The sequence below is a fragment of the Alosa alosa genome, chromosome 16, assembly GCF_017589495.1.
Source record: "Alosa alosa isolate M-15738 ecotype Scorff River chromosome 16, AALO_Geno_1.1, whole genome shotgun sequence".
Taxonomy (NCBI): Eukaryota; Metazoa; Chordata; class Actinopteri; order Clupeiformes; family Clupeidae; genus Alosa; species Alosa alosa.
In genome coordinates this window covers 3639384-3652935 of record NC_063204.1, presented here as the reverse complement: position 1 = coordinate 3652935, position 13552 = coordinate 3639384, and the positions used below count along the sequence as shown (strand labels likewise).

Below are 13552 nucleotides of genomic sequence, written 5' to 3'. Positions count from 1 at the left end.
ATGTGCTGGACTGGGCGGTGGTCATATTTTGTACCACTCTGCGGTACATCTAGTTTATTTAGAGTTAGTTTATGGTAATAGTATGGTATTTTTGTAATTTATTTAGAGTTAGTTTATGGTAATGGTTTTGATCAGTTGCACATTCTACCACCTTACGTCTGCAGGTACAGTTTTCCTTCCTGTTGTAATTGATCTGTTGTCTTCTAAATGAAATACAACTTGCCGTCACTCAACCCAACATCTTTATTTGTCCTTCTGCTCTTGTTATCTCGCCCTCACAGACGCCTCAGCTGGCAATGGCATTCTGACCAAGGCCACTGTGCCCATCTATGCAACAGGGGTACTGACCTGTTACAATCAGGTAGGAAGCCACATCATGCCCTTCTCCAGTCCAGCGCCCACCTGCTGAACCTGACCCGTGTGTCCTGAACAACCGTGTCTGTGTGTGTGCGTGTGTGTGTGCGTGTGTGTGTGTGTGTGTGCGCGTGTGTGTGTGTGTGTGTGTTTTGTGTGTGTGCGTGCGTGTATATGCGTGTGTGTGCGTGCGTGCGTGCGTGTGCGTGCGTGCATGTGTATGCGTGTGTGCGTGTGTGCGTGTGTGCGTGTGTGCGTGTGCGCGTGTGCGCGTGTGCGTGTGTGCGTGTGTGCGTGTGTGCGTGTGTGCGCGCGTGCGCGTGCGTGTGCGTGCGTATATGCGTGTGTGTGTGTGTGCATGTGCGTTTGCGTGCATGTGTATGCGTGTGTATATGCGTGTGTGTGTGTGTGCGTGTGTGTGTGCGTGTGCGTGTGCGTGTGTGAGTGCGTGCGTGCGTGCGTGCGTGTGTGTGTGTGTGTGTGCACGCGCACCATGTTGGGCTCTTCTACAGGACGAGGAGCGCAAGCTGCTGGTGGGCTTCCTAGAAGATGTCATGACCACCCTGTCGCTGTCTCATGCTCCCTTGGACAGCCTCAAGGCCTCCTTCGTGGAGCTGGGGTGAGTAGCCTCATCCAGTCTGGTCGCTATTAGGCTTGGGAACACCTCCAGTAAAACATGCCTCTGGCACTGACTCCGCAAGGAAGACTCAGTAACTGTTAAGGCTCTCAGTGGAGATGCTTCTAAGAACATTAGATGGGCCACATATCTTTTGTAATAAAGTGACTACATAATCGTTTTGAAGCATCTCACAACAGTGACCTGTTCACTATATTGTTTCACAATATTATTATAGTTATTGCAATTATTACAATCTTATGGCTGCATCATCATCATTCGTTTGCAGAAATCCCACAAAGGGATAGCAAATCTTTCACATAATTGACTTTGATCTAAGTACCTATGTTGTGTAATAAAATTCACCATAAAGGGTTTTTATATAATTTGGAAAATATGTTTTTGTAGGTAGTTAGTGGTTTATAACATCTTGAAATTCATTTTGACTAGCTGCCCAGGTCATTCACTGTATAGTTTCATGATGCGGGCCCGAATCCCAGCAAAAATGTGAGAACAGTTTCACATAATTATCACCAAAAATGCATCAGTTAGCTAGATAGATAGATGGTTTTCACCAGTGGCAGCGACGCTTTATTTGGTGCTTACAAAGCAAGTCGGTTGGCTTTTAGCTTGCTAGTCTTAGAGAAAAGTAGTGTTTCTTCCGATGGAAATGAAGTTGCCTTTGGTCTTGTTCTTGACCATGGCTCTGTCCGGTGTTTGTGACTCCGCCTCTTCTGTCTCTCCAGGGCTAACCCGGCCTATCACGAGCTTCTGCTGACCGTGCTATGGTACGGGGTCGTGCACACCTCCGCCCTGGTGCGCTGCACGGCCGCCCGCATGTTCGAGGTGAGTGTCCCCTGCTGGTCTTCTAAGGATTATATGGGAAATAATGCACGTTAGCATTACTGAGTTTTCCTGCTGAGTTAAGGCACATGATTATATGGGAAATAATACATGTTAGCACTAATTAGTGAGTTTCTCTGCTAGTCTGTTAAGGCACAGGATTATATGGGGAATAATGCACGTTAGCATTAGTGAGTTTTCCTGCTGGTTTTCTAAAGCACAGGATTATATGGGGAATCATGTACGTTAGCGTTAGCTAAATCAGAGTCAGCTTAATTTGATGTTGTGTAGTGCAGTTTGCTTTGATGCTGAAGTTGTCCCCTAGACAGCAGTGGACGTGGCCCTGGACTACAACCTGTCCTGTCCACGCCAGATTACAGTAACAGCAGGACCAGCTGTCGTTGTAGACCTGTACCGCTGTAGTTGGCCAGCTACGGTACGCCTCTATGAGAGTATCCTGCTGTTAGACCGATACTCCTACATGTACTGCTAAGTGAAGTTTCCTGCTGGTTACACTAATACTGCTACATTTTATAGCGCAGGAAGACCGTAGGAGGTAGTCGGGCCAGTGTGCTCAGCAGGTTTCCTCTGATGTTCTTGTAACCAATCAAAGCACCAGTGGTTAACCCAAGTCTCTGATGTGCTGTTTCACTTGGTCACTCAAGATATCACCTTGTGTGGTCTCCCGTCGTTTGAAAATGAGTCTGCAGAGCACACGACCCCTCAGGACAGTGGAATACGATGTAACAGTTCAGGGTCAAAGAAAAGGTCAACTACTGCATCTTAGTTCACTGTAACAGTTCATTTAATACTTATTCTAGAATAGAACTACTAGTCTGTTTCAGAGATGGTGTCAAATAAAACGTGACCGTGTAAGATAGGCACTCTAAGAAAGTTTCTTTGTAAAGTTAGTTTCATTGAAGTTAATATATGATACTATGTTCTGAAGCAATATACTGTGACCCTGTTGCCCCCCACCCCCCACCCCCCACCCCCACTCCTCCCCTTGTAGATTACAGCATCTGTTTTGTGTTTGCACCAAGCACGCTTGCTGCTGCCATTGAGATATAACTGCCCTCTCATACCATTACCCCATGCCTGTGAGGGTAGACGAGAGAAAGATGCCCCCCCCTCTCCCCACACACACCTCACCTCACCCCATCCCTTCCTTTCCCCTCCACTCACACACACACATAAACACACACACCATACCCCACACACACCATACCCACACACACCATACCCCACACACACCATACCCACACACACACATAAACACACACACACCATACCCACACACACCATACCCACACACACCATACCCACACACACCATACCCACACACACCATACCCACACACACCATACCCACACACACACCATACCCACACACACACACATAAACACACACACACCATACCCACACACACACCATACCCACACACACACACATAAACACACACACACACACCATACCCACACACACCATACCCACACACACATAAACACACACACACCATACCCACACACACACCATACACACACACACCATCTCATGTCGAGCTGTAGCTTAGTTTATGTATTTGCTTGGCCTCTAAAGGTTTGTTTTGGTCCTCTGTTTCATTTATTTTTTGGTGAGTTGGCTATCTCTTATTTGGCTTCTGTGTGTTGACCAACGTGTGTGTGTGTGTGTGTGTGTAAGCGTGTGTGCTTGTATGTGTGTGTCTGCCCCTGTGGTTATTTTTGTCATGGTTGTGTGTTACCTTCTTTCTTTTTGTTTCTTTTTCTGTTTACCCTTCTCTCCTCTCCTCTCCTCTCCTCTCCTCTCTCTCCTCCTCTTCTCTTGTCTTCTCTTGTCTTCTCTCCTCTCCTCTCCTCTCCTCTCCTCTCCTCTTCTCTTTTCTTCTCTTCTCTCTCTCTCTCTCTCTTTTTTATCTACGGTGTTCCATAACACTGTGCTCACTCTATTCCATGCATCCTGTTGTGACATCACCCCTGCCCCGACCAATCAGCTGTTGGTGAAAGGGGTGAATGAAACTCTAGTAGCTCAGAGAGTGGTGCCGGCCCTCATTACTCTCTCCAGTGATCCTGAAATGTAAGTCCTTCTTGCCTGCCTCAGTCCCTGGAGGGAGGGGGCAGCCTCTCTGTGCCTTGGCTTCTCAGGGCCGTGACGCACGCCTGATTCATGAGCCGTATGCAAATCTAATGCAAATAAAATCATGTTATCTAACTGGTGATTTGGCTAGCAAATCAGGGAGTGCGGAGGTAGAGGTTTAGTTAAACAAAGATTTGATACAACGCAACTGGTACATACTGTTACATGTTTTTATTACATGTATTCAAAATGTATGTGTTTATAGAAAATAATGTCTATTGTCAAGTCTGTCTGATTCCAATTTTTGTGGATTACCCTCTTGAAGTCAAGGCGCAGGCGGAATGCCTCCCCCCCCCTTTTTTTTTGTTTTTGTTTTGTTTTGTTTTGTTTTGTTTTGTTTTGTTTGTGCGACTCACATGCTCAGTGTACTAACATCCTTTCCATCCGTCCAGTCTTCACTAACACCACCTCGCTTTGGAGCGGCTGCATGTCATTCATTTTTTTTTTTTTAATTATTTTTCTAGCTCCTAGCATGTTCGGCTGCGACCTTTTGACCTCCTAAATCGGCACACTGCCCCCCACCCCACCCCTTCCTGCCCTTCCTGCCCCCGCCCCCACCCTGCCCCTGCTAGGTTGTGGGCCCTGTGTGTGTTTGTGTGCTCACCCACCCGTCTCTCCTGTGCATCTATCTGACTGGTTGCAGCTGATTCTCCGAGGCATGAATGAAGCCTTAATTGACAAGCGAGTAGCCCCGGCCCTAATTACCTTGTGCAGTGGTCCTGAATTGTGAGTTATTTGCAAGATGATATGAGTTTTTTTTTTTTTTTTTTTTTTTTTTTTTTTTATTTATTTATTTATTTATTTATTTATTTATTTAAACCAAGTCCTGTTTCCTCTGCATTTATTTTCTTGTTTCTGTTTTGTTTTTTCATATGAATGTTTGCTTTTTTCCATCAATTGACTTTGGTCTTCATTTTTCATACTGACATGGCAATTATCACCTAACATTTTTAACCATTCTTGCTTAACGTTACCACACAAGCCATTTGACATGATTGGTGGTCAGTGGGCTCTTTGTTTGTGGTGATTTGTCCTGATTGGCTAATGCATGATGATTAAACATGTGGAGTCAGACTCGTGCACAGGGAGACGTGTGGCTTAACTAGTGTGTGTTTGCAGCTCTGTGAGGATATCCACCATCCCAGCGTTTGGAACCATTATGGAGACCGTCACACAAAAAGAGGTATTGTTCTCCTCTCAACACAGTTTAAGGCTAGATGTCTATTTTCTATGACATAACAGTATATACAGACACGTATACCTACATCTACTATATACTTATACATTAATGTATAGATTTCTGTCATATGTCACATTTTACTGTGATTTGTGGTAGATACAGCCAAGACGTGGATTCAAAAAAAGTTGTTTTTCAACCACAATTTCACAGAATTTATTATCAGTTGCCGTGCACATGGTACCCAGTGACTGTGAGCTGCAGTCTGCTCTCCCTGGTACCTTCAAATGCACCTGTTTCTCCACAGCTGCTGGAGAGGGTCAAGATGCAGCTGGCGTCCTTCCTAGAGGACCCGCAGTATCAAGACCAGCACTCGTTGCACATGGAGATCATCAAGACGTTCGGGAGGGTTGGTCCCAACGCCGAGCCGCGATTCAGGGATGACTGTAGGTGTCTCGGAGACTGTCATGCCCAGTTGGGCATCGTTAATTGTGTACAGACTGTCATGCCCAGTTGGGCATTGTTAAAGGTGCCATGTGTAAGAATTGAGGTAAAAATATCCAAAAAAATGAGCTGCACGCATCAAAAGAATGAGGAGAAATAAGGGTGATGATGTCATTAAAATAAAAAGACAAGGTATAGTACTGCAGAGATATCAAGCTGAATTAGCATGCTATGTTATTAGCCACAGCCCCACAGGTGTATACTCTTTGGCTTAAGTACGCTCACAAACCGTGCAAGTTATTCGTGTTAAGCATTGCCATATGTTTCTGTGCGTTGTTTTTCAGACTCTGTGTTTTGGAGTTTGTGTCTGATTGTCGGTACTGGTCACTAACTCTGCTGTGTCTGATTGTCGGTACTGGTCACTAACTCTGCTGTGTCTGATTGTTGGTACTGGTCACTAACTCTGCTGTGTCTGATTGTCGGTACTGGTCACTAACTCTGCTGTGTTCGTTTTCCAGTCGTTCTTCCACATTTGCACAAGCTGGCCCTGGCCAACAACGTGCAGACGGCCGACAACAAGCGGATCGATATTGCCACGCAGCTCTTCGAGGCGTACAGCGCCCTGTCCTGCTGTTGTATCCTTCCATCATGGAGTGCCACATCACTTGGAACCCACGGTGGCGTGGTGTGTGTGTGTGCGCGTGTGTGCGTGTGTGTGTGTGTGTGTGTGTGGCTGCCAAGCGATCGAGCTGCAGTATGACTCTCGTGTCTGTCGCCACCTCCTGTGAGGCGTTTCACGTCACGCTAGTTTTAACATAGCGTGAGATGAGCTGTGTGTGTGAGTGCATGAGATGAGCTGGTCAGGATCTTGACCGTTTGGCGAACTGTGGCACACGAGGCTGGTGACGAGTGAAAAATGACCGCAGACACTCTTTCTCTCTCTCTCACACAAACACACACACGCATACACCACACCTTCAATTCCAACGGTATCTTTCCCCCACATAAAAGAGGTCTGGCAGGAAAAATGTCGTAAGGCTTGATCACCCAGAATAGTTCCAGAGAGGAGGGCTCCCGACCCAAATGGCTTTTCCACTGTTTACTCTGAGTCTTGTGCAGATGCACGTCGTATGACGCGCCCTGCGGCTTAATGCACCGTGTTAGAGGATCTGTGTTTGTTTTGTTTGTTTTGTTGTTTTTTGAATATAGAACGCTCGTCTGCTGTTAAATAACAGAGGCAGTGCAGAGAGCAGGAGACTGCTGTGGGCCCTTCCTATCCTATGGCCGAGCTTTGGAGGTCAAGTATTTCAGCCAGCTCCAAGGCGCCCGCAGTGGACATTTCCTTCAGGCGTCTGCACACTTTCTATGAGAGTCTGAGAAAGTGTGTTTGAACATTTCCTCACTCTGTCTTTCAGCTTGTTGCACTCTCATTCTTTCTCCCTCTCTCTCTCCCTTTATCTCTCCCTCTCTCTCTCCCTCTATCTCTCCCTTTTCTCTCACACATGCTCCATCTATCCCCCTTTCCCTCTCCTTTTTCTCCTCTCTCTCTCTCTCTCTCTCTCCCTCTCTCTCTCCCTCTATCTCTCCCTTTTCTCTCACACATGCTCCATCTATCCCCCTTTCCCTCTCTTTTTTCTCCTTCTCTCTCTCTCTCTCTCTCTCTCTCTCTCTCTCTCTCTCTCTCTCTCTCTTCCTTCCTCTCTCTTCTCTCTCTCCCTCTCTTCCTTCCTCTCTCTTCTCTCTCTCTCTCTTCTCTCTCTTCTCTCTCTCTCTCTATTTCTTCCTCTCTCTTCTTTCCTCTCTCTCTGTCTCTCTCTCTCTCTCGTTCCTGCTCTCTTTCTCTTTTTGTCAGTGTTTGCATTTCCCACTTGGCAGTAAAAGAAAGAAAATAAACCTCATCCATTTCTGTACACCAAATTGCAGGGTGGATGGCAGAAAGCGCAGCGCTAACCACTCTGTGATGTTGTCGTGGAGGGTAAATGAGGGAGAGCCTCGTCCGGCCCCGCTGGTCAGAGTTCCCAGCAACACACATGTCTTGAGTGGGCGACTCCGACAGGCTTCGAAGCTCAGCCCGTTCGCCGGCCGCCGCTGGCTCCTCATTTCGGCTCTGTGATGCACACACGCTGCGCACATTTATGCGCACACACACGACTGCGACATGCATGCGCGCACACCGCGCACACACATAACGCACACACCTGCGCGCGCACACACGCACACAAATACGCATACAAATACGCATACACACACGCACACACACTTATGCACGCACTTACGCACACACACACATATACGCGCACGCGCACACACACACACGCACATACACACACACATACGCGCACACACACACACGCGCACTTACGACACACACACACACACACACACACACACACACAAACACACACTCCCTATGACCCTGCAGCCTGGGCCAAGCAGCAGCTGGGGTGAGGGTGGGCGGATGGGCGCTAGAGACTGGGCACGGTGTCGGCCGTGGAGAGGGACCCCCCAGGGTGTTTTATTACGCCCGCCCACATGGGGCTGTGACATCATCAAAGATGGACGCTGCCTGCCTGCCTGCCGCAGACGTCGGTTGGAGGCCCAATCTCTATTTATGGGCTCATAACTGCCATTAAGGGTTTAAAGAAGTAGTAGGCGTAAAACTCCCAAACTGGGGTTTTTTCTCTGTGTGTGTGTGTCTGTGTGTCTGTGTCTGCGTGTTTGTGTGAGTGGTTGAATTTTTAGTCCTCTTATAACATTTACAATGTCATGCAACAGTGTCACTTACAACATGCTCCATACAAAATGTAGGCTTTCATTTCCATGCAGTCCTATTGGTGCAAACAGAGATGCATTTTAAAACCAGTCCTCACGAAGATGTTTGCAAATGTTCACAGCATACTTTAGCTCTTCCCCGTCCCAGTTTAGAGTAAAGGCTCTGGGATGATGACCGTGTAATTTGCATACAGACACATAGTTCAGGGCTGAGTGGTGGTGGCCAGTGTGAGCTCTCTCGACTGGTCCAGTGTGTTTGCGTGGCCTTTTCTTGACTCCAGTGCCCCAGTCATTTCAGAGGACCTGATGGTGAATCACTTCCTTCCTGGGCTGAGGTGCTTAAGAGCCGATATGGAGCATTTTTCCCCTGAACATGAGGTGAGTCTCTCAACCGAAAACAGTGATCTGATGCTGAAGCTCCTCAAGTTCATGAACTTTGACTCGCCATGAATGAACTCAAGCCATCTTAGTCTCATTTGAGCCTGCTTATTATTGTATTACAGCCCGTTACTGTAAATAATTGTGTCTTAAGATTACTATATGCTTGAGTCCTGTAACTACCACTTGCTGTAAATAAAACCTCATTCATATTTCATGAGTGTGTTTTTTAAAAAAACACACACACATGCTCGCTGTGCCAGCTAATGATCAGCTGATGCTCAGACCTGACCACATGCTCGGCACGGAAAGTCTTCCAGGAGGGACGTCGGCAGAGGCGGAACTGCTCTTCCCGGCAATGGTCTTATTTTGATGGCCGTGCTGATGCTTCTCTCTCTCGCAGGTTATTTTGAGCTCCATGATTAAAGAGTGTGAGCTGAAGGTGGAAAACAAGGGTGTCGGGGAGGCGCAAGGGTGAGGAGCACTTCTTCTCCACATCACTCCTCCTCTCTCTATCCTTCTCTTTTTTATTTCTCTGTCTTTTTCTGCCTGTCCATCTGTACACAGTACTTACACACACACACACACCTGTTTGCCGTCCATCCATGTGTCCATTTATTGTTCTGTCCAAACTTGAGATTTATCTGATGCCCTTGTCTACATTCTCTGTCTACAAGTCTCAGTCCTATTGCACTAAACAAACAAACAAACAAAACAACGTGCAGGTTTGCCGGCCAAGCCTTCAGTCAGGACCCAGGAGTGATGTGTCTGCGCTCAATCATCCCATTAACATTACCAACAGTGACAACATGTTTGGGAATCAGTGCGGACTCTGTGACTGTGGAACATGGTTGAGTTTAGCTGCCTGACTGCACATTGAGCGTTGCTTCCCATGCGGCGGTGGCGGTTGCTGGCCCTGACCCGTGTACAGTACACACACACACACACACACACACACACACACACACACACGTGTCATTATGGCCGACCAGTACCATTCAGGCTGCGCCCGCTGCCTCAGGGAAGGGCCGCCTCATGCCGCAGCTCTGCGTAAAACCGCCGTCCGCTTCTGCACATCTGTGGAGACGTCACCCTGAGTCTGTTAGCGTTAGCCCTCTCAGATATTACAGTCAAAAGAAGAGATGTCACCCTGAGTCTGTTAGCGTTAGCCCTCTCAGATATTACAGTCAAAAGAAGAGGAGCTGTCACCCTGAGTCTGTTAGCGTTAGCCCTCTCAGATATTACAGTCAAAAGAAGAGATGTCACCCTGAGTCTGTTAGCGTTAGCCCTCTCAGATATTACAGTCAAAAGAAGAGGAGACGTCACCCTGAGTCTGTTAGCGTTAGCCCTCTCAGATATTACAGTCAAAAGAAGAGGAGACGTCACCCTGAGTCTGTTAGCGTTAGCTCTCTCAGATATTACAGTCAAAAGAAGAGATGATGTCACCCTGAGTCTGTTAGCGTTAGCTCTCTCAGATATTACAACCAAAAGAAGAGATGTCACCCTGTTGGGCAGCCGTGGCCCACTGGTTAGCACTCTGGACTTGTAACCGGAGGGTTGCCGGTTCGAGCACCGACCAGTGGGCCGCGGCTGAAGTGCCCTTGAGCAAGGCACCTAACCCCTCACTGCTCCCCGGCGCCGCCCGTTGAAGCAGGCAGCTCACTGCGCCGGGATTAGTGTGTGCTTCACCTCACTGTGTGCTGTTTGTGTTTCACTAATTCACCGATTGGGTTAAATGCAGAGACCAAATTTCCCTCACGGGATCAAAAAAGTATATATACTTATACTTATACTGTTATTTGAGTCTGTTAGCGTTAGCTCTCTCAGATATTACAACCAAAAGAAGAGAGGTCACCCTGTTCTTTGAGTCTGTTAGCGTTAGCTCTCTCAGATATTACAACCAAAAAGAGGAGACGTCACCCTGTTCTTCAAGTCTGTTAGCGTTTGCTCTCTCCGATATTGCTCCACACCTAAATAGTTAATCAGGAAATGTGTCCCATTTTTGCATTGTGGTTTTCTGTTTAAGAGTAAGTTAGTAATGTCAAACGCTTGACACTGTTTCACCGAGCAAAACAGAAATAGTCAGTGCAACAACACATGCCGAACATTTCAGCAGTGTGATAGACACACGTCCCCAGAAAAGTTCACACATTTCTGTCCTTCCTCTTCGCCTCAGGACAAGATGTGCAACATCATCTGGGCTGTGGCTGTGTGCGGACGGCCTCCATATTGTGAACATGTGTAGCTTTCTCATTAACTTCCCAAACTCCAACGGTCTCTTTGATCACACACAACCCCGGCACTCGTCCCCTGCCATCCGTCGCCATGGCGGTCCGTTTCCAGCGGTTAAACTAGCGTCTGGAATACGTCTCAAGCTCTCCCGGTCCAGTATCAGAATTCGCTGTGGGTTTTGATCCGACCTGTCAACAGACGCTGTAATTATGCCGTTGACGTGCTCTTGCTGAAGGAGAAGACCGGTCTTTCTTCCCTAAGCTTTTCTCCAACAAGCGGTTGAGACGGTTTTCGGCCTTTCTTTCTTTTATTTATTATTTTTCATGAATAAAAACCGAAACTCACTTCATATCCACTTCACACACACACACACACACACACACACACACACACATGCAGATGTGCACAGATGTGCACGTACACAGGTAGAGTGTGTTCCATGCAGCTGCGTAGCGCTCTCCACCCGTACACTAGTGGAGTGGCCTTCCACCCTGTGAGGTGAAGTGAGGTGGAGTGGCCTTCCACCCTGTGAGGTGAAGTGAGCTGGTGAACTGGCTTGTGGGTATTTTCTTTGCAGTGCCGCCATTTTAACACTCAGTGTTGTGGAATCCCAAACACAATAAGGGGTTTGGGTTTGTACAGCATAGCGGATGCACAGCAACAACACACTGCGGCAAGCAGAAAGTACCCTTTTTGGCCGTCTGTATCAGCAGTCTGTGGAGAGATAATGACCTTGGGAAGCACTAACACAACCCCCAGAGCAGCAACAACGTGACAATTATGCTTTTCACAATTGTGTCTGAAAATGGGACTGTTTTTGGGGCGAAAACTCCTTCCTTTTAGTTTGGATAAGATTGATTTAGTGCAAGGGTGAAGGAAAAAGAGCTTCCTGTACTTATGGTTGACTTGAATTGTTTTCTCTCTCTCTTTCTCTAGCTCAATGTCGATTGCCGCGAGTCTCGTTGGAGAAGATGCCAAGACGAAGTTCCTTAGCAAGATGGGCCAGCTGACCACCTCTGGCGCCATGCTGGCCAACGTTTTCCAGAGAAAGAAATGAGCTGCTGCTTTTACGGGGGCCAATTTCCCATGATCCTTCTCTGTCTGGGGGACCCTCTACTTGAAGTCAATCGTCTGCCTTTATTTCGTTGGTCTGTCTCAATTTTTGATAGGCTCTATTTTATATCTTTATTTATGTGGCATAACTTTATTCCAACCTCCAAAGATTTGCACTTCACTTACTTTGTTTTATTGCAGTCTTATAAAACCAACACTACTGTTGTTTTGCCTCTTTCTGTTTTGTTTTTGTCCTTTTGCTAAATCTTCCTGATTCCCTCCTTGTCTGGTCCTTGCTCTGTGTTGCCGTGTCTCCTGGGTGTTTCTTTTCTAAAAGCAGGTGTCTTTGGGTATCTTTTCCTTCATTTTGGATATGCTCTAACAGTAAATATCTGTATTATACACTGAATAAAGAGGACAGTACAGCTATTATGTACATTTAAAAATTGGTGTCATCTAATAATTAAAATAATGAGAAACACTTGTAGAATGGCCTTACGTTTTTGTGTTTCTGACCTTGTGGACTTCGATTCTGCTTTAAGGCCATCAAAAGTGTAGTTTTTCCATTCAGTGGTAGTGTGCATGGACTCTGAGGACTGTACAGCTTTTCACCAACTTACGTGTGTGTGTGTGTTGACTCAAAGTTCCTGCAGGTGTTTTAAAGCTGTAAACCTGAACCTTTGGCAAATACACAAAAACATCAGGCATTTCGCTTTAAACATCAAAGGATTTGCACTGTTGTTAAGAGATGACATGCAAAGTCCAGCGGGCGATTAATGAATGGACTTCTCTGACAATCAGTTCTTTGTGTCAAGAGGCGAAGATTTTAATTAGCCTATTGTGAGAAATACCCGCCATGTGAATTATTGACACGGTCACCACCCTTCTAGAAGCTTGTCATTTGCATGTTGAGATTAAACTTTAACCATAAGTCCAGATAGCCGTCCAGATGTCCACTAGTGTGATGTGAGCTGATTTAATTTTATACTGTGTGTGTGTGTATGTGTGTGAACAACATGCAATGAAATGATCTGATTGGCCGGCAAGAGAGATACTGAGGTCTTGCAGTTTCCTCCATCCCTGCTGGTTGAGGCCAGACTTCACTGACTTTGAGAGGGCAGTAAGGATGAATTACAGGTTTCTTCAGACTTGTGTGTTTGGCGTGTACATCGTGATATGCAGTTGTTTTGTGTGTGTGGACTCGGAATGTCGTCAATTGGGAAGTCTTAGTCATAAGAAAGGGCTATGAGCTCTGTGAGTCAGAGAAGGAGGATTATTTCCAAAGCAAGCAACAGAGAGCAAGAGTGCCCGGAGCCACCAGATCTGCACAACCCTCCGTATTTTTATTTCTTTATTTTCTCTCCTCTTTTTTTCACCATCGGACATCCATATTGAGAGTGCAAACAGGAACTGGAAACCCTTTGAGGGGTGTCCAATGTGTGGCTGCTTTGAAGGCGAGCTATGAACCACTTGCCCAGAAAAAGAAGTCTCTTACCCCACGTTACCTCCCCATAACATGTTGGGCACAC

General features: G+C 46.7%; 1 protein-coding gene across 10 annotated transcripts in view; it reads left to right on the top strand.

Moving 5' to 3' along the window:
• relch (RAB11 binding and LisH domain, coiled-coil and HEAT repeat containing) overlaps window positions 1–12510 on the top strand; it is a 49815-nt gene extending 37305 nt beyond the window's left edge. For 7 of the 10 annotated variants that reach the window (XM_048265827.1, XM_048265826.1, XM_048265824.1 and 4 more), the window contains 10 exons: window positions 282–361; window positions 867–973; window positions 1717–1816; window positions 3825–3907; window positions 5087–5150; window positions 5452–5590; window positions 6107–6223; window positions 8650–8738; window positions 9142–9212; window positions 11907–12510. In XM_048265827.1, coding sequence (XP_048121784.1) covers window positions 282–361; window positions 867–973; window positions 1717–1816; window positions 3825–3907; window positions 5087–5150; window positions 5452–5590; window positions 6107–6223; window positions 8650–8738; window positions 9142–9212; window positions 11907–12027 — 971 coding nt within the window. In that variant the 3' untranslated portion in view covers window positions 12028–12510. Of the gene's footprint in view, window positions 1–281; window positions 362–866; window positions 974–1716; window positions 1817–3824; window positions 3908–4610; window positions 4694–5086; window positions 5151–5451; window positions 5591–6106; window positions 6224–8649; window positions 8739–9141; window positions 9213–11906 lie in introns of those variants that run through there. The other 3 variants (XM_048265829.1, XM_048265822.1, XM_048265828.1) reach the window with 2 other exon arrangements.
• Window positions 12511–13552: the final 1042 nt, after the last annotated feature.